Source organism: Pleurodeles waltl, chromosome 3_1, assembly GCF_031143425.1.
Source record: "Pleurodeles waltl isolate 20211129_DDA chromosome 3_1, aPleWal1.hap1.20221129, whole genome shotgun sequence".
Taxonomy (NCBI): Eukaryota; Metazoa; Chordata; class Amphibia; order Caudata; family Salamandridae; genus Pleurodeles; species Pleurodeles waltl.
The window spans coordinates 1,427,065,092-1,427,088,927 of record NC_090440.1 but is presented as its reverse complement, the minus strand read 5'-3'; the positions used below and the strand labels follow the sequence as shown (position 1 = coordinate 1,427,088,927).

The window sequence follows — 23,836 nt, the reverse complement described above, 5'->3', positions numbered from 1 at the left end:
TGCCTCTGCTTCCTGTGTTTTTGACTGTGTTCTGGACTCAGTATTTGCTGTTTTTGGTACTCTGGGCACTTTGCCCCTGCTGCATATTGCTAAAGTGCAGGTGCTCTCTGTGTAAACTGTATTTGTAATTGGCTTTTTCATGATTGGCATATTTGAATTACTAGTAAGTCCCTAGTAAAGTGCACTCGAGGTGCCCAGGGCCTGTAAATCAAATGCTGCTAGTGAGCCTACAGCAGTAGTTGTGCCACCCACTTGTGTAGCCCTGTAAACATGACTCAGACCTGCCACTGCAGTGTCTGTGTGTGCAGTTTGAAACTGACAGTAAGACCCACTTGCCAGGCCTAAACCGCCCCTTTTTGTACATGTATGGCACCCCTAAGGTAGGCCCTATGTAGCCCCATGGACAGGGTGCAGTGTATGTGGCCATTTCTGTGCTTAAACCATTCTGTGTCTCTGCCTGCTTGGGATTTCCCTGTCTGGGTCAGACTGAAAGTTGGGCTGTTGTGAATTCCCTCTAGACAGTGACACAAAGGGAGCTGGGGTGTAGCCTCCATATCTTGATCAGTCTCCTGGGCTAGAGTGGGAAGGGAGCAGCTGACACTTACAGCTGAATGTGCTGTGTCGGGCCTCACACAATGCAGTCTCCAACCCCCTAGTGTGTGTCTGGAACTACACAATACCCGCTTGCAGCTGCTGAAAGCGATGTAAGCCCTTTGCAGCGCAGTTCCTCCATCACCGTGCAGCTGAACTTCACATGCATTGTCGCTGGGCATCAAAATCAACATGAAATTGCCTGGATCCGAGGTGCCTGTCTGGAAATCGATGCATCACTTTCTTGCGGGAGAAAAAAACAACACATCTCCTACCCGACTAGCACAGAAATGATGCACGGCTGCACTTGCGAGTAAGTAATCGACGCGTCGCTGACTTTTCTGCTGTACGCTCGCCTATGCGTCTTTATTTTTGGCACAAGACAGGTACTTTGTGTAGCATAAAAGCATCCATTGTTTTCTATGGAGTAAGACTCTTTTTAATTTAAAAATTCATAACTTTACTTATGTATGTTGGATTTTTGTCGTTTTGGTCTTGTTTGATTTAGATAAATACTGGCTATTTTTCTAAACTGGTGTGGTGTCCGTTTGCAGTGTTTTCACTATATTACTGTGTGTGTGGGTACAAATATTTTACACATTGCATTTGAGATAAGCCTGACTGCTTGTGCCACGCCATCAAGGGGGTAAACAGGGGTTATCTTACGTGTATATGTACGTTACTCTGATTAGAGTGAGGATCCCTGCTTCGACAGTGTGCAAACTGACTGTAACCAGAAACCCCATTTCTAACTGTGGTGATTAGCGGTTAGGATAGGATTTGTATTTGTACTTGACATACAGTGATTAAGTGTACACTACTGTTTTCAGTGCAGACCATTACGTGACAACATACTACTTGCTTTTGTTTTTTCTCTTTTTGGGATTTTTTCTTCTTTTTTGGGGGGGGGAACCACCTATTCTTTTTCGAATTCTGCATTTTTATTGAATCTCACAAGCATGTCACAATCTGGGGATACACCAGCTGTGGCTACATAAGCTGTGCTTGAGTTTGAGAAACTGGAGGAGTACACAGTGTCTCAACTTGAACATTTTTATAAGGATCCTGCCTGCCCAATCAAGAGCTCTGCCAGGAAGAGGAACTTACAAAAAGCATTGAGGGCCTGGGTGGCATCCAAGGAGGCTGGGAGGCACACAGAGGAGGAGGACGAGGATGAGGAGATGTTCATAATGTAGTGTTGTGTAACCCTGTTCTGCCCGGGTGGAGGGTCTCCAGGGCAGACAGTACTGTTTCATCCATAGATCTGACCCCTGAGGAGTTGCAGAACAGGAAAGCAGAGGGTGCACCAATTTGAATCAGAAAAACTCAAAATGGAGATGGAAGAGAGAAGGTTGCCATAGAAGAGAAAAATATGCTTTTGGCTCATGAATTAAGTCTGAGGGAGCTGGACTAAAGGAGCCAGTCCAGCAGAGATGGTGGCAGCAGTACCTCAGTTGTGCCTGAAAGGAGGGTACACATTCAAAAGGACTTAGTAAAGGATTACAAGAGGGAGGTTGACATCTATCTGTGGCTAAGGGGTATGAGTCAGCTCTCCCTGTACACATGGTCCCTGAGGCACATTGGTGGGGGCGGGTCTGAGGATGCACTTTGAGGTAGAGGGAAGGGAAACTCTGACATCCTTAGGGGATCCTCAGGCACTCACCTACTCTATCATGAAGGAGCCCTACTCACCAATATGGTCTTACTCCTGAGCAGTATAAGGAAAAGTTTAGGCCCTATAAGAAGAAGGAATACCAAACTTGGTTAGAGTGTGTAGACTCTTTTTGCAGGTCACTGGATGGTTGGGTGAAAGGCAGTAAGGGGACAACTTATGAGGGGCTGTACAATTTAATTTCTTGGGAGCACTTGTATAGTCTTTGTTTTCCAAAGTTGCACAAGCACCTAATTGACAGCAAGCTGATGACCCCAGGAAGCTTGCTCAGGAAGCAGACTGGTGGTGAAGCACCATGGTCCAAAATGGGTATAGGGGAGACTCTGCCAAGGGTGGGGAAGGTCACCATCAGAATAAGTGGTGGGTTATGGGTAACTAGGAGGAGTTATCTAAAGGTCCCTAACCTAGTTCCCAGGGTAAGGATTCCCAGCCCCCAGTTGAAAAGACACCATGGGTCTCTACAGGGAAACTTGCAGAGAGGGATCCCCGCAAAGTGCTATGAATTTGATCAGGTAGGTCATATGAGGGGGGATCCTAAATGTCCCAAGGGGACAAATGCACCCACTGGTGCTCAGTCACAGGGTTTGGCCAGTGCAGCTCATGTGGAGGAATTGGTTCCAGGAGAAGGGTGGGAGCCAACTGAGATGACCCTTGTCTCACTAGAGGACAGTGAGATGGTCCAGAGGACCATCGTGCCTGAGAACACTGAAAAGTACAGGCAGTTGGTGACCATCAACAGACAGAGGGTGAAGGCTCTGAGAGACACAGGAGCCAGTGTGACTACTGTGAGAAGTGACCTAATGTCTGAAGAGCAGGTAGTTCCCCATGTACTTCACCAAGTAGTTGCAGTAGACAACTCTGAGCACTGTGCAAAGTGGCGCAGGTACCCTTTGTTTGGCGGGGGGCGCAGGTTCCTTGAGGATAGCTGTAAGTCCAACCATGCCTGTTGATTGTCTTCTAGGCAATGACCTGGAGGATTCCTCTTGGAGTGAGGTGGAACACAGGTCACACTAGTAGATGTTGGGTCTGCCTAGGTAGGCATGTGTGATCACCTAGTCAGTGGCAGCCCGTCAGGGTGATCAGGAGGCCCAGGAGTCTGAAAGAGTGGCCCAGGTGCCTGCAAGAAAGAGGAAGGGTAAGGGGTGCGGGAAACCCACCCAGAAGTTCCTGTGGTCTGGGAGGAGGCTGAACCTGAGGGGGACATCCTGGAGCCTACAGGGGAAGAAGTGGCTGAACTGGGGGAGGTGCCCGAGCTGACCCATTGGCATCAGGAAGGGGGTTCTACCAGGAAGGAATTCTGGGAGGGACAGAAATCATGCCCTACTCTGGAGGGTCTGTGGCAGCAGGCTGCAGACCAGGTCTCTGGCAAGGAGTCTGGATCACTCTGGATCTACTGGGAGGATGGCCTCTTGTATAGTGAGTCTAATGTTGCTGAGCCTGGGGCAGCACGTGTGCTTGCTGGTACTCGAGCACTTCAGAGCCTTCCCACTGAGTTTGGCACATGATGTGCCTTTAGCAGGACATTTGGGGCAGGACAAGACCTTTGAAAGGATTGTCACCCACTTTTACTAGCCCCAAATGAGCAGGCACTCTGAAGCATATTGTAGGTCTTACTAAACTTGTCAAGCAAGTGGCAAGAGTGGGTAAAAATGAAAGTTTCCCCTCCAACCTTTCCCTGTAGTCAGCACCCCCTTTGAAAGGGTAGATTTTGACATTGCGGGGCCTCTGGAACCCAAGACAGCCATGGGCAACAGATTTATCCTGGTCTTGGTGGACAATGCCACCTGGTACCCAGAAGCCATCCCTCTGAGATCAATCACAGCCTCTGTGTTGGGCTGGGAATAAATGGGGGTCTTTACCTTCATGGGGTTCCCCAAGGAGGTGGGATCTGACAGGAGTACCAACTTCATATCTACTTATGTGAAGTCTCTGTGGAAGGAGTGACCTACAAGTTCACCACTCCTTACCACCCCACAGAAATGGATTCAATCAAACCCTTAAGGGCATGATTATGGGCCTCTCGGGGTCCATGAGGCATAAGTTGGACGTCCTCTTGCGATGCCCTCTGTTTGCTTATAGGGAGGTGCCACAGAAGGGACTTGGTTTTAGTCTCTTTGAGTTGTTGTATGGCAACCCTCTGAGGGGACCTCTGAGTCTGGTGAAGGCAGGTTTGGAGAAGGCCTCCAGTAAGCCCTCCCAGGATGTGTTTAGTTACATGCTGCCTGTTAGAAACCAGACAGCACATTTCAGGAAACTCACTCAGGCGATCCCTGGAAGCTAGCCAGGAGTACATTAAAAGGTGAAATTACCAGATGCCACTCTGGTTGAGTTTCACCCTGGCAAGAAAGTGTGGGTCCTGGCTCCAGTGGAGCCTTGTGCTCTCCGAGATAAGTGGGCTGGGCCTTTTGAGGTGATGGAGCGCAAGAGTGAGGTTATCTATCAGATGAACTTGTAGACTCCAAGGAACCCTTTAAGGGTCCTGCATGTGAACCACCTCAAACCTCACTTTGAGAGGTCTGAGTTGACAATGCTCCTAACAACATATGATGCGATGGAGGAAGAGAGTGAGCATCTTTCTGATGTCCTGTCTGCCCAGGAGAAAGATGGGTCTGTGAAGGGTGAGAACCTCTCCCCCTCACTGATCCCAGAGCAACAGAGGGACTGTCGCCAGATGATGGGACAGTTTGCCTCCTTTTTCTCCTTGACCTCAGGAGTCACTCATCTGTGTACACATGATGTGGACACTGGGGACAGTCCACCTGTAAAGCACAAGATTTACAGAGTGAATGACAACGTCAGGCCTAGCATCAAGGATGAGGTGTCCAAGATGTTAGCATTAGGGGTGATTGAGTTTTCCAGTGGTCCTTGGGCCATCCCAGTGGTCTTGGTCGCAAAGGCTGCTGCCTACTGTGCCACTCCAGATTCTGTGTGGACTATGGTGGAATCAACACCATCCCGAAGACTGACACACACCCTATCCCCAGAGGTGATGAGCTCATTGATTGGTTGGGAGCTGCCAAGTTTCTCAGCAAGTTTGATCTCATGTCTGGCTACTGGAAAATTGCTATAACTGAGGGGCCAAAGGAGTGGTCAACATTTTCTACCCCAGATGAGCACTACCAATTCATGGTTATGCCATTTGGAGGGGGGGGAATGCCCCTGCTGCTTTTCAAAGGTTGGTCAACCTTGGTTTTGGCTGGGTTGGAGGATTTCAGTTCAGCGTAAATGGATGAACTTGCAGTGTTCAGCTCCAACTGGAAGGAACACCAGCAGCACCTTTGCAAAGTGTTGAAGGCTCTGCAGAAGGGAAGCCTCACTATTAAGGCTAGCAAGTGCAAAATAGGGCAAGGTTTGGTGGTGTACTCGGGTCACCAGGAGGGGAGTGGCCAGGTGGCACCCCTACAACCAAAGATTGACACCATTCTGGCATGGGAGTCTCCCAAGATCCAGACAGAGGTGAGAGCCTTTCTAGGTCTCACAGGATACTACAAGAGGTTTGTCAAGGGGGATGGCACTATTGTTGCTCCCTTAACTGAGTTACCTTCCAAGAAGCAACCCAGAAAGGTGATCTGGACTGAGGCTTGCCAGACTACTTTTGATGCCCTGAAGGCAGCCATGTGCACGGCACCCATGCTGAAGGTGCCTGACTTCTCCAAGGAGTTTGTCGTGTAGAATGATCCTTCAGAACATGGTGTGGGAGCAGTACTTGCACAGCTAAATGAAGAGGGCCTAGATCAACCTGTAGCCTTCATTAGTAGGAGGTTACTTCCCTGGGAAAGTAGGTGGCGTGCAATTGATCATGAAGCTTTTGCTGTGGCCTGGGTACTGAAGAAGCTTACACCCTACTTGTTTGGGACTCACTTCCGGGTTCAGACAGACCACAGGTTCCCCAGATGGTTAATGCAGATGAGGGGTGAGAACCCAAAACTATTGAGGTGGTCTGTCTCCTGAAAAGGGAATGGGCTTTACGGTGGAACACTGCCCTGGAACAGAAAACACCAATGCTGATGGTGTGTCCAGATTCTTCCACCTTAGTGATGAGAACTCCCATGAGGGTGGCATAGTCTCCCCTGTCTTTTTGCCTTTGCTTCCTGTGTTTTTGAATGTGTGCTGGACTCTGTTTTTTCTGTTTTGGTACTCTAGGCACCTTACCACTGCTGACTAGTGCAAAAGTGCAAGTGCTCTCTGTGTAAACTGTATGTGTAATTGGCTTTTCCATGATTGGCATATTTGATTTACTAGTAAGTCCCCAGTAAAGTGCAGTAAAGGTGCCCAGGGCCTGTAAATCAAATGCTACTAGGGGGCCTGCAGCACTAGTTGTGCCACCCACATGAGTAGCCCTGTAAACCTGGCTCAGACTTGCCACTGCAGTGTCTATGTGTGCAGTTTTAAACTGACAGTTCAACCCATTTATCAGGCTTTAAAATGCCTTCCCTTTTTGTACATGTAAGGCACCCCTAAGTAAGGCCATAGGTAGCCCCATGGGCAGGGTGCAGTGTATGTTAAAGGTGTGACATGTACTGATGTGTTTTACACATCCTGACAGTGAAATACTGCCACATTTGTTTTTCACTGTTGCTAGGCCTAACTCTCTCATAGGTTAACATGAGGGCTGCCTTCAAATAACTTTTGAATGTAGTTTCCCATTGAGAGCGGATAGAGATACGGAGTTTGTGGTCTCTGAACTCACAATTTAAAAACACATCTTTTGATAAAGTCGTTTTTTAGATTTTAAATTTGAAAATGCCACTTTTAGGAAGTGGCCATTTTCTTGCTTAAACGATGCTGTGCCTCTGCCTGCTTGTGATGCCCTGTCTGGATCAGACTGACAGTTGGACTGTTGTGGATTCCTTCTAGACAGTGACACAAAGGGGGCAGGGGTGTAACCTGCATATCCTGATGAGTCTCCTGGGAAGGGAGGAGCTGAAATGTCCACCTGAATGTGCTGTGCCTGTCCTCACAAAATGCATTCTCCACCTCCTTGGTATGGGTCTGGGGCCAGGTCTTGGCAAGGCAGGATCTTGTGAACAACAGAGACTTTCCTTAGAAGTTTGCCTACTTCAAAGGCAGAAAGGTGTATAAGTAGTGGTTGCAGAACCCCTGAATGCTAGATTACTTATGGACTCAAGAGGAGCCTCTGCCAAGGAGAAGATCTAGAGGAGGTGTACTGCCCCTTTTTGTGTGAGTGTGCTTTGCTGGGTTGGCCTGCAGTTGCTGCTTCTGCTTGAAAGAAGATAAAGACTGGACTTTGTAGTATATTTCTGCTTGTGAAGTGTCTCGAAGGGCTTGGACTGAGCGTGCCTTCTGTTTTGAAATCTCAGGGCCATCAAAGGCTTCCTCTGTCAGCACCTGGACTCTCCGCTAAGATTCCTAATCTTCCAAGTGGTGCCCTATCCAGTCCCTGGGCCTTTGTGAGGTAAAGCTGGTAAATACCAATGTGGAAATCCACAGGTGTAAGCCCACCAGTATTAACTACACCCATCTACATGTGTATAAGCCCACCAGTATTAACCACCCCACCATCCTGTGTGTAAGCCCACCAGTATTAACCATCCCACCTCCCTGCGTGTAAGCCCATCATTATCAACCATCCCCTCCTGTGTGTAAGCTCACCTGTATTAACCATCCCCCACCTCCCTGTGTGTAAGCCCACCATTACTAACTAAACCCCACCGTCCTGTGTGTAAGCTCACCAGTATTAACTATCCCCACCTCCCTGTGTGTAAGCCCACCGCTACTAACTACACCACACCTCCCTGTGCTTAACCCACTAGTATTGACCATCCCCCACCTGTGTGTGTAAGCCTCCCTATCAGCACAAGCCCACCACTGCTTCTTAACACCCCCCCATCCTTGTGCAGAGGGCACAACATATCTAAGACACCCCTTCTGCCCCTCCCATGCTTGTCAGTCATTCAACCTGTCTCAGCCCCCCTCCTTTACCCTTTATCTCCACCTCCCTCTGTAAGCAAACATGTGTTAACCATCCCCCACCTCCCTGTGTGGAAGCTCACCAGTATTAACTACACCCCACCTCCCTGTGTGTCAGTCCACCACTAACTACACCCCACCTCCCTGCTTGCCAACAGACCTGTATTACTACACCCCACCTTCCTGTGTAAGCCCACGAGTATTAACTACACACCACCTCCCTGTGTGTAAGCCCTCCATTATTAACCATCTCCACCTCCCTGTGTGTAAGCCCACCTTTATTAACTATCCTCCACCTCCCCATGTGTCAGCCCACTCGTATTAACCATCCCTCTCCTCCCTGTGTGTAAGCCTACCAGTATTAACTACACCCACCTTCCTGTGTGTAAGCCCACCGGTATTAGCTACACCTACCTCTGTGTCTGTTCGCCCACCAGTATTAACCACCCCCAACTTCCTGTGTGTAAGCCTACCCATTTTAACCACCCCCACCTCCCTGTGTCTAAGCCTACCAGTATTAACCATACCTCACCTCCCTGTGTGCAAGCCCACCAGTATTATCTACACCCCGCCTCCCTGTGTGTAACCTACCAGTATTAACTACACCCACCAACCTCCCTGTGTGTAAGCCTACCAGTATTAACTACACCCACCTCCCTGTGTGTAAACCCACCAGTATTAACCATCCATCACGCCCTGTGTGTATGCCCACCTGTATTAACCATCCCCCACCTCCCTGTGTGTAAGCCCACCAGTATTAACTACACCCACCTCCTTGTGTGTATACCCACCAGTATTAACCATCCATCACGCCCTGTGTGTATGCCCACCTGTATTAACCATCCCCGACCTCCCTGTGTGCAAGCCCACCAGTATTAACTATCCACCACCTCCCTGTGTGTAAGCCCACTAGTATTACCAAACCCCCACCTCCTCCTGTGTGAAAGCCCACCAGTATCAACTACACCCTACCTCCTCATTTGTGTAAGCCCACAAGAATTAACTACACCCCACCTCCATGTGTGTAAGCCTACCAGTATTAAAGAATGCCTATCTTCTTCAGTGTGTAAGCCGAACGGTATTAACTACACCCAACCTCCCTGTGTGTAAGCCTACCAGTATTAACCATCCCCCTACTCACTGTGTGTAAGCCCACCAGTATTAACCACAGCTACCTCTCTGTGTAAGCCCACCAGTAGTAACCATCTAACCTCTCTGTACTCATAGTTCCCTATACCAATCCACCACTAATTACTCTTGTGCTCCAGAGTAGAGTTCTACTCCCTGAAAAGCGTTTTGACACTTTGTCCGGGTTAGTAACCGCTATATAAATACAATTACATTTAAAAAGGATGAGGGCCATACCGACCCCCCTCCCGGGGCTGTATGAAGCCCTGGGGACCACCACCTAGCCGGGGCAAAACGAAGACATGTGGGTAGGGAAAGAGATGAAAGTCTTGCTCTCGCTTGCAGGGAGCTGCATTTCCAGCAGCTTCTTGTGTGCAGGAACAATGCTGGCTCCAGCAGGAGGTAGGGAGCAAGCTAGGACTTTAGGAGTCTTGAGGATCCCCCAGAGGCCCTGTGTTCTTGATCAGTAGGAATACAATCACATCTCCACCAGACAAAGAAGCACTTACTTCTGTAAAGCACAAATCATCCAAGTGTGCTTTCTCTGCAGTTTTACTATGAAAAGTTATCTAATGAAGACGTTTGTGGAAAAATCACACTTGCAAAGTTACAGATACATAAGGTTACTGGATACATTACCTCAGCATCCTTCACGCAGTTGTAGTGTAGGAGGTGCACTATACATTTACCCAGCGAAGTAGCACTTACTAATTAGCCAGTAGAAAGTACTCCAGATGGCATACATTCTGCACAAAACGCTGGCCTCTTCTTGGATAAATATGCAGGGCAGGATTCATTCTGGCACGATGCTCATTTCCCAGAAATTAAACTATCACTAGGAAGCATTTACAGCTATAAACAAAGCAGGTGCCAAAGTTGAAGCTCCATTTCTGTAAAGTACTAATCATCCTAATTTCTTGCACAAGGCTAAGGCAGAGTAAGTGTTTTTTCTCTGCATTTCCACCTCGAAATGTTATCTTTAAACCTTGATGCTTGTGTTTGCATCCATGCTTTTTTCAAGACCAATACCTCATGTAGTGACTGTGATGAGTGGATTCTTTCTTTTTATCTGCTGCTAAGACCAATGATCATGTTCTCCCTTTTAAAAACTACAAGTATGTAAAATGGGCTAGAATTCCCTCCATCTTGGCCCCGCCCCATACACATTAGTGGCATGCAACGTCTTCCCACCGTTTTCCTTGGATGATAAACAGCTTTCTATAAGGATCCCTGAGTGTGTTTTTAGCCAATTTTGAAGACACGTTCTTGATGCACAGGAATATGATCACATCTCCACCAAACAAAGAAGCCCTTCGTGAGTGGCATGGGGTTGGGTGGGTGTAGAGGGTAGGCTGTAGGGCCTGGCTGCAAGGCAGCCACTGCGGTCAGTCCCTGCCCTGCACTGCCAAAGACTGTGCATGGCGAGGTTTTGGGTGTTTATAGGGTTAGGCCGCAGGGTCATTCATACAATTTATGGGGGACCCGCACCCTGGGGACCACTACCTTCCTGCAGCTGAAATAAAATAATGAAGGGGGTCTGTGTTGGACCTCTGACTCGGGAACCACCACCTTCCAAGGGCTAAATTAAATGATAGAGTGGGGTCACACTCATAGAGCCATAGATGGCCCTGGGGGCTGCCATCCCTTAGGGCCAGCTCCTGCTATCTCCGGAGGTGCCCACCTTCTGGAGGTAGCTGTTTGCTTATGCTTGGTGAAAGCTGACAGCTCATACAAAGCAAAATTAAACATAACTTGTTAAACAGCTCCCGCTTGCCGAAAGTGGAGATTTCATCTAATTCCCTGCACAGATCTATGCGTGCAGGGAAACAGATGAAAACATTGCTCCCACAAGCAGGGAGCTACTATTTAAAACAGTTCCTTGCTTGTGGGATTAAACCTGGGTCCCGCAGGATTTGGGAGCTGGCTGGGACAGCGGGGGCCTCAAGGCTCCTCTCACTGTTCCCCCAAATAAAAAAAAAAAAAGCCAAATGAAATTATTCCAATTGGATAGACATTTTGCACAAAACAGTGACCTCTTGTTGGATACATACACATGGCAGGATTCATTCTGGTACAATGGTCATTTTACAGAAATTAAACCTCGGCAGCAAGCACTTACAGATACAAACAAAGGCTGTGCCCATGTTGAAGCTGCATTTCTGTCAAGTTTTTATCAGCCTAACTTTGGGCGCATGGCCAAGGCAAAGTATATGTGTTTTCTCTGTATTTCCACCTTGAAAAGTTATCTATAGAACCAGATGGAGGTGTCTGCATCCTTGCTTTTTTCAAGTGACAAGAGGGTTCTTCCTTGTCAACTGCTGCTGAGACCCAACCCCACTGGGTTTGGGTGATTATATAGGGTTGGCAACAGCCAGGACCTGCAGCAAACCCCGATACGTACAGCCAAAGGCTGTGCATGGTGGTGGTTTAATTAATATATAGGGCCTCATTACGAGTGTGGCAGTCTTCAGGCTGCCACACTCATGGTGGCAGTCAGGACGGCCACTGTTGTAGCCGTCTTACTGCCACATTAAAACTCTGGCAGTCAGACCACCGGGAAACACCAGCACCGCCAAGATCCATGAACCTGGCAGTCTGGCGGTGGCGGAGATTGTAATCCACCAGGGCAACACTGCTTGCAGCACTGCCCTGCACATTACGACCTTATTCTCTGCCAGCCTTTTCATGGTGGTTCCAGTGTCATAAAAAGGCTGGTGGAGGACAGATGCAGGGGGCCACGGGGGGACATCGCACTGCCCATGCACTTGGCATGGAGAGATCCAGGGGGGGACAGGAGGGCCATCGTACTGCCCATGCACTTGGCATGGGCAGCGCAGGGGACCCCTGCCCAGCACCGTCACAATGTTCAGTGCTTTGCAGACAGTGAATATTGCAAGGGTGGTGGTGCACTCTAGGGGCTACAGCTTTTCCACCGGCTTGATTATGAGCTAGAGACAATGTTGTAGCTTGTTTCCAACTGAAGTTTCTGCCTGCCAACCTACCAGGAGACTCTTACTAACTCTGGCGGGGTGGTCGCCACGAAAGCGGCAGCCACCCTGTCGGAAGTATGTCAGAGAGACTTTCCCGTCTGCCAAACTCTTAATAAGGCCCATAGTAATTAAAATTACTTGTAATTTTTTTTTTTTTAAACATTGAAATTCACTGAAACAACTAAAGTTACAGGGACATTATAGTTAGAAAATAGAATCCACTTAAAAAAACAAAGGTTACAGAGATGTAGTTAGACTCACATTTTAAACAAACAAAACCATAGAAATTGACCTGCTTTAGTTAGAGTCATCTCAAGTAACTATGAGGTAACCCTAAGGTAGCCTTAAGTTAACTATAACTCGCACCCTCACCATGAACAGCTAAGTACCCCACAAATTACAGTACTCATGACATCTCTGAGAACATCATTGATAATATCACTATAATATTTGCAGTAAAAGTTTTCACTAAGAAAATGTGCATGGTGGGGGCACGAGCTATAATTACCTTATGGCATGAGTTATAGTTGCTTGAGATAACTCTAGGTACAACAGGTGAATTTCTATGGTTTTGTATGTTTAAAATGTGAGACTAACTATAACGTCCCTTCCACCTTTGTTAACATCCCTTTAACCTTTGTTGCTTACAGACCCTGCGGCCAACCCCATAACCACCCAACCCCACACTGCGCACAACCTTTGGCCATGAGCCATGGGAGTTGGACATGGCCTGTTTTCTTTTGGTGTGAGAGGGTGTATCTGGGTGTGAGTGTCCGAGTGGGTCTGTGACTGGTTGTGTAAGGATCTGAGTGGGTGTTTGAGTGGGTGAAAGAGAGAAATTGAGAGAAAGAGAGAGAGAGATAGAGAGAGAGAGATAGAGAGAGAGAGAGAGAGAGAGAGAGAGAGAGAGAGAGAGAGAGAGAGAGAGAGAGAGAGAGAAAGAGAGTTTAGGCTTTGATTAATGATATATTTAGAATGAGACATTTCTGGACAAATTGATTTAAAAAAAAATTAAATTATTGAATTAAAAAGAGTGAGATAACATTTCAGTATGAACTTTATACTTTTGAAGATTGAGAGAAATGAAAGAAGGAATATGACCACAGATACAGCTGGAGTAGAACCCTCAACTTTCAGTGTGAGTGTCTGTAACCTTAACCATTAGGCCATAGGTGACTCATTACTATGATGCTTCTACACATACCTATGACTGTTAACCCTTGCATGTAATTAGAATGAAACATAAGTGTTCCATAACTAGGAAGGTTCACCAGTGAAAGCACTAGCAAATAAATAAACACCATGCCAAGCAATACTAGGATTTGAACCTTCAGCCTACTGTGTGACAGCACAAGACCTAGACCATTAGGCCAGAAATGACTCTGTTCCACTCTGCATCCAAATTAAATTTGTACCAAACATCTTCCTAGTCTGTCTCTGTGAAGTCATTGCATGAGGAGACCATTGCAAAGACAAGCTCCCTCTCTCTCTCTCTTTCTCTCTCTATCTTCCATCTCAGTATGGGATGGAGGAGAGAGAGACAGAGAGAGAGAGAGGGAGGGGGGGGATAGAGAGAGAGAGAGAGTGACAGGACCCCAGGGGAATCCTGAAGGCACCAAGTTTAAAGCTAGCTCCACGCATCCTGCAGGAGCCAGGCATTGCTCCTACAAGCAGAGAGCTCCTATAAATAGAACCTCCCTGCTTGTGGGAGCAATGTTTTAACTTCACTTTTTGAAAGTGTGAGCTGTTTGACAGCTCTCACTTGCAAAATGTGAAGTGTGTGCTCTGACTTGGTGGGAGCTGCATAGCTCTTGCCGAGTCAGAGCAAACAGCTATGTCCCAGGGGACCCCTGGAGCAAACAGCTATTTCCCAGGGGACCCCTGGAAATAGCATGAGCTGGCCCTGGAGGATGGTGGTTGCCAGGGCCATTATTAACTCTACGAGGGGGGGTGCTCAGCCCCCCTCTAACCTATCCAGCCCCAGAGATGTGGTGGTCCCCGGGGCTTGGGGGTCCACAACGGACCTCTTTCATTCTTTTACTGTAGCTCGGGAGGTGGTGGTCCCCAGGGCTGCTGGAGCCCAGTATTGCTCCCACAAGCAGGGAGCTACTTTAAATACCAGCTCCCTGCTTGTGGGAGCATGTTTTAACTTCCTTTTTTTGCAAGTGAAAGGTGTTTGACAGCTCTCACTTGCAGAAAGTGAAGTGTTTGCTCTGACTTAGCAGGAACTGGCAAAGCTCCTGCCAAGTCAGAGAAAACAGTTATGTCCCAGGAGTGGGCACCCCTGGACATAGCAGGAGCTGGCCCTGGAGTGTGGCAGTTGCCAGGGCCATCATTTACTCCATGAGGGGGGCCATGTGCCCCCCTCCAACATATACAGCCCCAGGGAGGTGGTGGTCCCCGGGGCTTGGGGGTCCACAACGGACCCCCTTTATACTTTTATTGTAGCTTGGGGAGGTGGTGGCCCCCCGCACACAGAATATCTTTGGCCCCAGGGAGGTGGTGGTCCTTGGGAATGTGGGGGCCAGGTGGCCCCTCCATGTTACATTTGTGTAAAGCACTGGGGCGGTGGCGGTCCCAAGGGCTGCATGGGACTATGCCGCCCGCATTATATTTGTGTAAAGCCCTTGGGAGTGGTTATCACTGGGGCTGCACAGGGGGGCAGGTGGCCCAACCCATTACATTTTATTAAAGCCCTGGAGAGGTGGCAGGTCCCAGGGCGGCAGTGAGGCCAGGCGGCTAAAGCATTAGATTTTGTTAAAGCCCCGGGGAGGTGGAGGTCCCTGGGGATGTGGGATGGTCCAGGTTGCCCCCAATATTACATTTTATTGAAGCCCCGGGGAGTTGGTGGTCTCCGGGATGCAGGGGGCTTTGTGGCCTGAGGTGCCTGGGGCGAAGGTGATGCCCACCCTCCTGGGTGAGCGGGCACGGGGCGAACACTGAGGGGCTGCTGGGAGGGCGGTGCTGGTAGGGGGGGTGGCGGCTGTACCTGTAGAAGTGGGGCGCACAGGTGGTGCCGCCACCACAGGGGAGCTTCCATCGGCGGACAAGTCTGTGTCGCTGGTTGGTGATCCGGTGGCCGACGTGAAGCTCCCCTCGCCCTCCATCCCACTGGTGCATTCAGAGTCTGTGGTGTGGCCCTCCATGGCCATGTGGGATGCAGCTCCCTCGTGCTACGGTGCCACTGTACCTCCGCCTGATGATGCTGATGTACAAAAGGACAGGGAGAGCAGGAAAAGGGGGAGAGACAGAACAAAGAGAGTTTTAGTGCATGGCATGCCGCTACCGTTGGCGGACAAGACAGACGCAGCAGCCCCCTGCATTACGCCGTGCTCCTGACCTCTGCACATGCAATTTCTGGGACATGGCCTACATGGCAATGGTGGGAATCTGCGCACATGGATGCCACAGGGGCAATTATACCTCAACTTGGCACTCTGCTGAGGTGGGGTTGAGTGCCACATGGCCTACATTACGGAGGGGCCTTGCCTACCTAACTCGCCCTGGCCTAGGGACACCCACAACCCACCTCCCCCACCCAGACCCCTCCACTGCACGCAAAGTCCGCTGAATAAGGTTGTACTCACCCCCTTGTGTCTGCTGTGATGTCCTCAAGCGCCCATCCAACTCCGGGTAGGCCACCGCCAGGATCCGGAACATCAGGGGGGTCATGGTGCGACGGGCACCCCTCCCACGTTGGGAGGCCAGCCCCAGCTGAGCCTCTGCCGTCTTCTTGCTGCAGCGTCGAATGTCCTCCCATCACTTACGGCAGTGGGTGCCCCGTCACTGGTGGGCCCCAAGTGTCCGGACCTCCTTCGCGATGGCATGCCACATGTCCCTCTTCTGGTGGGCGCTGACCTACATGACATGCACAAGGAAAGAGGAACGGTCATTACCAACTGCACCGTCAATGTGAGTGGCCCCCTCCCTACTCTGGCCATGTGGCCCATTCATTCCCATGCATAACTGTTCTATGTACTCTGCCCCCTTCCCTTTTCCACCCAGCCCTCTCCACCCAGGCCTAGCCCATACAACGTGCTCCCTGTGTACTAACCTGTTGGTCTGGAGGACTGTAGAGTAGCGTGTACTGGGGGAGGACCCCATCCACAAGTTTCTCCAACTCCTGTGCAGTGAAGGCAAGGGCCCTTTCCCCCAGACGCAGCAGCCGTAGTCGCTTCCAGACTGAGGTCACAGCAGCACTAGCAGTGTAGGTCCTCTCCTGTCGAAGGTCAAGTATCTAGTGAGTGAACAGATAGAAAATGGCGGTGACGTCCGCGGCGGTGACGTCCGCGGCGGTGCGCATCATCACCGCCGGCGCACCTGTTCATTGGCTCCTGGGACCCATAGGGTCCAATGTTAACCAATGCAGCATTGCGCCGGGGTCTACGACCGCCTACTGCGACGGTGTGCAACGCCAGCGCAGTTACCCCACAATCCCATTGTCCCAGTTTAGAGGTCAGGCAGCCGCCATTTCAGGGGCCCACATGGCTTCATTTACTACTGCGTCACGCATAGCTAGGCCTATACTCAACACACATACAGGAAGGCTTTTTTGTCTGGTGTAGTCTTGTGTGTAACTGTGGGTACATACCTGGAGGAATAGTGACTGGTTCTTCGCTGTTGTCCTTCTTAGGCACCGTCAGCTGGGACATATGAGAAGATGGCGGAATCCTCCGGTGTACCGACCGCTAGTGGACCTGTTGATAATGGAAGAAAGACATATCATCGTCTCCTACCGGTTTGACCCTGCCACAATCCAGGAACTATGTACCCAGTTAGAGCCAGACCTGATGTCACCAATCCGCCATCCGACTGGAATTCCCCCTGACGTGCAGGTGCTGTCAGTGCTCCATTTCCTTGCAAGTGGGTCATTTCAGACAACAGTGGGCATGGCATCAGGGATGTCCCAGCCTATGTTTTCCAAGGTGCTGTCCAGAGTGTTGTCTGCCCTGCTGAAACACGTAAGGAGATACATCATTTTCCCTGAGGTGGAGGATTTGCCTACAGTGAAAGGTGACTTCTATGCCCTTGGACATATCCCCAACGTCATAGGTGCCATTGATGGGACCCATGTAGCTCTGGTCCCCCCCCCCCGCAGGAGTGAACAGGTGTACAGAAACCGGAAGAGTTATCATTCCATGAATGTCCAGATGGTCTGTTTGGCAGACCAGTACATCTCGCAGGTAAATGCAATGTTCCCTGGCTCTGTGCATGACGCCTACATCCTGCGGAATAGCAGCATCCCTGATATGATGGGTCAACTCCAGAGGTACCGTGTATGGCTATTGGGGGACTCTAGTTACCCCAACCTTTCCTGGCTATTGACCCCAGTGAGGAATCCCAGGACCAGGGCAGAGGAACGGTACAATGATGCCCATGGGCGGACTAGGAGGGTAATCGAACGCACCTTCGGCCTTCTTAAGGCCAGGTTCAGGTGCCTCCATATGACAGGTGGATCCCTATTCTACTCACCGAAGAAGGTGTGCGACATCATCATCGCCTGCTCCATGCTCCATAATTTGGCATTGCGACGCCAGGTGCCTTTTCTGCAGGAGAATGATCCAGATGACGGTGTTGTGGCAGCTGTGGAGCCTGTGGAGCCAGTGGACAGTGATGAGGATGAAGCTGAGGATGAAGAAAACGACAACAGGGAGTCAGTCATACAGCAATATTTCCAGTGACACACAGGTGAGAACATTTTCTGGTTTAACATTACATTAACTTTCACACGTCTAGCTCTATCCTGTACCTACATTTCACTCACTATTTGTTAATTGAGTTGTACCCTTCCATTTCAGTTTCACAAGTGTGGTAACCTATGTGTCAACTGCTTGCATCCTTCAAGGGCTTGTGATTTGTGACATTGGTATGTTAGCCTTACAATGGGTAACCCATTATGACACTGTAATTGATAATACAAAGTTCCAAATCGTAGACTGACTCAAGATTTTTTTGGCTTTCAAGGGTGTTTATTTAAGTGCTAAAAAAATCAAGGAAGGTTGTAAAATGGGGATGGGTGATGGTGGAGTAATTTCCATGCCAGAGTCCAGTCTATTCGTCTCACAGGTGCACTGCCCATCTGGGCATTGGAAGTGGAGCTGGGGCAGTTCCAATCTGGACAGGGCGACAAAGTGGGACAGTGGGGGGACAATCAGGGTGGTCTTATTTCCTGGCGGGGTCTTGCCATCTTGCTCTGTCCTGTTCCTGGATCTCAGGGACCGCTTGCGTGGTGGTTGTCCGTCTGCAGGGGATGTGGTGCTGGTGTGGTGGTCCTGTAGCGGGGCATCCTGTCCACTAGCGCCGGCAGAGGTGGTGGGCAGTTCGTCGTCCTGGCTAGTGTCAGGGGCCCCTTGGAGTGCCACGGTGTCCCTCAAGGTCTTTTGAATGTCCGTCAGCACCCCTACGATGGTGCCCAGGGCGGAGCTGATGGTCCTGAGCTCCTCCCTGAACCCCAAATACAGTTCGTCCTGCAGACGCAGGGTCTCCTGCAACTTGTCCAGGACCGTCGCCATCGTCTCCTGGGAGTGTTGGTATGCTACCATGATGGAGGATAGGGCCTCGTGGAGAGTTGGTTCCCTTGGCCTGTCCTCCCTCTGTCGCACAGCAGCCCTCCCAGTTCCCCGGTGTTCCTGTGCCTCCGTCCCCTGGACCGTGTGCCCACTACCACTGCCCCTAGGTCCCTGTTGTTGTTGGGGTGGTGGGTTAGCCTGGGTGCCCTGTAGTGGTGGACACACCGCTGATTGACCTGTCCTGGGTAGGGAGGTTTGGGCCCGCTGGGTGGGTGCTGTTCTGGTGTTACCAGAGGGCGGCAGCTCGGTGTTGGGCTGTGGCTGGGCAAGGGGAACCGACTGTCCTGAGGCCCACAATGGTCCGGGCTGGTCATCAGGATCCAGTGGGGCAGAGCTGCTGTCGTCACTGTGGGCCTCTTCTGGGGGTGGAGTGGTGTTTTCTGGACCCTCTGGTGTGGTGATGTTCCTTCGGGTTCCTGCAGGGGTATAAGAACATGATTATTGCATCTGTGTGTGTAATGGTGTGCAATGGTTGGGTGTGCGTGATCCCCAGTGCAGGCATTCCTGTGTTGGGGCTTATGTGGTGATGGTTGAGGGGGTGTTCTGGGTATGTGCAGTTGGCATGCTTTAGTGAGGGGTGCCCATGCTTAGTTGTGTCATGCAGGGCTTGGTGTTGGGATGGGTGCTTGGTGTCATGGGTAGATTAGTGAGGATTCAGGGTGATAGGGGAGGGTGTGAGGGTGGGGGTGTGCGATAGCATGCAGGTAGGGTGGGGGATGTGATAGTTAAGATTTGACTTACCAGTGTCCCATCCTCCACCGACTCCTCCGAGGCCCTCAGGATGGAAGATGGTCAGGACTTGCTCCTCCCATGTTGTTAGTTGTGGGGGAGGAGGTGGGGGTCCGCTGCCAGTCCGCTGCACCGCGATGTTGTGCCTGGAGACCGTTGAACGCACCTTCCCCCGTAGGTCGTTCCACCTCTTCCTGATGTCCTCCCTATTTCTTGGGTGCTGTCCCACGGCGTTGACCCTGTCCACTATTCTGTGCCATAGCTCCATCTTCCTGGCTATTGATGTGTGCTGTACCTGTGATCCAAATAGCTGTGGCTCTACCCGTACGATTTCCTCCACCATGACCCTGAGCTCCTCCTCGGAGAAGTGGGGTGTCTTTGGCGTGACATGGGGTGTTGTGTGTGATGTGTGGGGTGGTGTATGTGTTGATGAGTGTGGTGAGTGTAGTGGTATGTGGTGTTTTGTGCGTGGATGTTGTGTGGGTGATGGTGTTGTGTGCCTCTGTGTGATGGGGTTGTCAATAGCTGTGCTGTCTCTCTGGCCTTCTCTCAGAATTTCTGGTTGTAGGGGTTTGTGTGTGATGTGGGTGTGTATTTTATATTGTGTTGGGTGTGTGGGAGTGGTGTGTGTATGTGTATCAGGTGTGTGTATTTTGAATTGTCCAATGTGGCGGTGTTTTGTATATGTGTGTGTATTTTGAGCGCGGTGGTGTGTACCGCCAATGGAATACCGCGGTTGAAAGACCGCCGCGTGGATTCGTGGGTCGTAATAGCATGGGCGTGTTTCTGTTGGCGTGGAGGTGGAGGATTTGTTTCCGCCAGTTTATCGCTGACCTTTGGTGTGGTGGTGTTGTGTGGGTGTTTCGGCGGATTCCGTGATGTGTGTCATAATAGCTGTGGCGGTCTACCGCGGCCGCGGTGGTGTATTGGCGGTCTTCTGCACTCTTCGTAAGCGCCTTATACCGCCAATGTTGTAATGACCCCCTATATGTATATATCTATATATATATATCTATATATATATATATATATATATATATATATATATATACATATATACACGTGTGTGTGTGTGTGTGTACTAGCAATATTAGTGTATGATTTTACCAATATTAGGGTGAAATTATATTTTTTAGATTTATGTTACTTTCCATTATAAGTATAGGAAAAAATACAATATTTGTTTTATTTGTTTTATTGATATGTTTGACACAATACATTTGCTGCATGATATTGTTGGTTCAATATTATGTCAGTGAGCCCCTCACCTGACTGTCTGCACCATGAGCCAGCCTGACTTGGCTGAATATTTGTTCTGCACTCACAGTGCCATTGATGTCCTTGCACACCACCCAGCCTGACCTACTTCAGACTCCTAGCACCTGGACTAGGACATCTAGATTGCACTAACCCATGGCCATAATGACTAGCAGACTTCTACCGTCCAGCTGGATAACCAAGGTAGGCGATCTTTTATACCAACCAGTTCCACAGGTGACTGTCTGTGGCAAGAGTGGGACTTATCCTCCCCGGCCCCTACTGGCCTGCATACTACCACAAACTTCTTCTCGTCTCAAGGGGCACACACTGCCAGGGTTTGGTACCTATCTCTCAACGGCTCTTATTGCTTCTAAGAGCCAGACACTCTCATGAACCTTGTCACACTGTCAGATTCTAGCCAGTTCTCTGCTACTGTGGGGGAGGGCACCCTCTTCTTCCCTGTCCTCATACATTTGGATTGTCCTTTCCCAGTCATTTCCACTCTCCACACACCCACATATGCTGAATATATAAATGAAAATATATGAGACCACCTCCTATGAGAACCTCATTATGGGGGTCATAACGACATTGGCGGGCGGCTACTGCCGCCCGCCAAGCGGTAACCGATGTGCGGCCGCCAATGCGGTGCACTCCCGCGGCCCTCATTACGACATTCCCGCTGGGCCGGCGGGAATGAGGCTGCAACATAGGAGCCGGCTCCTAATGGAGCCGGCGGTGTTGCGGCTGTGTGACGGGTGCAGTTGCACCCGTCGCGCTTTTCACTGTCTTCTACGCAGACAGTGAAAAGCTGGCCGGGGCCATGTTAGGGGGCCCCAGGACACCCCTTACCGCCAGCCTCTTCCTGGCGGTGCAAACCGCCAGAAACAGGCTGGCGGTAGGGGTGTCATAATCCCCAGGGCAGCGCTGCTTGCAGCGCTGCCCTGGCGGATTATCACTGCCGGGGCTAAAACGGCAGGAAACCGCCAGCCCCTGCGGTGCGACCGCGGCGCTACCTCCGCGGTCGTAATAAGGGCCTCCGTACCGCCAGCCTGTTGGCGGTACGGATGCTACATTACCCCTGGCTGTCTCAGACCGCCAGGGTCGTAATGACCCCCTATATGTTTTCTGACAACCTGGACACCTATCAGCAAGTGTGGGCTCTGTTCTTGATCAAAGACACAAGTGGGCAGGCAGCCCCTGATCCCTAACAGGATCGACATGGGCCATTGGAGGCACACACTGCTGCATCCTTAAACTCCATCCTCGCCCGCTTATTAATTTTTACTTAGGGCCTAATTACGAGTCTGGCGGTCTTCAGACTACCAGACTCATGGTGGCAGTCGACCGACACATTGCTAGTGGTCTGACCGCCAAATTACAACCCTGGTGGTCAGACCACAAGGAGACCGCCGCCACCACCAGGAACAAGGTTCCCAATGGGGTGGTAGCGGTTGGAGATGTAGTCAGCCGTGGCAGTGCTGACTTCAGTGCCTCTATTCTAATCACAAGTCCAGTTTCTGCCAGCCTTTTCATGGCAGGGACCCCACCATTAAAAGGCTGGTGGAAAGCCAGTTCTGGGAGCCAGGGGGGCCGGCGTACTGCCCATGCCTGTGACATGGGCAGTGCTGGGACCCTCCTGCCCAGCACCCTCGGAATGCACACTGTCTGCTACGGCAAACAGTGTGTATTTCAAGTGGTGCTTGGAGCACTCTCTGTGCAATGGATTTGGTCTTGGTTCCATGAGGAGCCATAGCCAATGCTGCAACACAGTTCCAATGGGCTGACTGGTGAAAACCTCCGATTTCAGAGGTTTCCACCGGCCAGCCCAGTGGAAGTGGCCTGGGGGGAAGACAACCAGCTCTGTGGGGGTCTCCTCTCCATGGAGCTGGCATGCCAACTGTCAGTCCACCAACCTCGTAATGAGGCCCTTACTCTTGCTGCCATCGCCGCATCCTGATTAGTGAGGATATCTTGTGTCTTGTGCCCACTGCCCTTTACTTCACCTAAAAGGCCATATATGTGCAGCCCGTAATACACCTCTTGTCTGTTCAAATGCACTCAAACCTAGGAATATCTACCTTCATCCCGTTCCACGAGTTATTACCCTTCCCTTCCCCTTCTCTTCTTTTCGCTTGTCCAGTAGCTACTCTTCTACTCATGGACAGAATACTGGTGATCTCAACCACCTCAATGATATTGTTGTTTTACTTTGTTGTATTTCACAGCACTGTTCTGCTGTGCCTATACTTTGTATTTTTGAAATCAAAATAAAGAATAAAAAAAAAAGATGATGCAAGGCTGAAATGACTGATGGGTGAAGTGTAAAACAACATTTGCATGCATGCGTGAAAGAAAGAATAGCAAGAATGATGAATGGGTGGATAGATGACTGAAAGTATTGATTGACGGGCGAATTGATAAAAGGAAGGTGACAGGATGGGTGGATGAAAATTAAAGGATGTATAGATGGGAAAAGGATGGATGCATGGCAGGAAGGGTGGGTGGAAGGATATAAGGATAGATGGAACAGTGTAAAGACGAAAAGGAGATTGAATGGTGATGGATGGATGGAATTGTGAAAGCATGAAAGCATGAAAAGATGGACTGATGTATGGATGCATGAAAGGCTTAAAGGATGGAGATAAAGATGAATGGGAAGTGGAATGAATGGTCTTCAACTACTTATTTTGCTCACCCAATGGCATTCGAGGTATGGATTAAAGTGTGGGTATTATAATGTTCTGGCTACTCCCTTGGTGTGGTAAATAATTTATCAAGGGAAGGGATGCAATTGTAAAGCTAGATTTTTAGAGAGATCCAAGATTACACCCATGTGAAGGCAGTGCTTCTGCATGGGTTTGGTCATAGACATTGGGCAGGTAGTGTCCGGTACTGAGTACCAACACATATAAATTGAAAGGGAGAGTACCTGCACTTCTCAGTGCTGCTGCAATAAATTTAAT

At 49.9% G+C, this 23,836-nt stretch overlaps 1 protein-coding gene across 1 annotated transcript; it reads left to right on the top strand.

The window, feature by feature from the left end:
* Positions 1-5,488: 5,488 nt before the first annotated feature.
* Positions 5,489-5,935, top strand: LOC138283583 (uncharacterized). The gene has a single exon (XM_069221521.1). It carries the CDS (start codon positions 5,489-5,491, stop codon positions 5,933-5,935), a length of 447 nt encoding a protein of 148 aa, XP_069077622.1.
* The last annotated feature ends 17,901 nt before the right edge of the window (positions 5,936-23,836 follow it).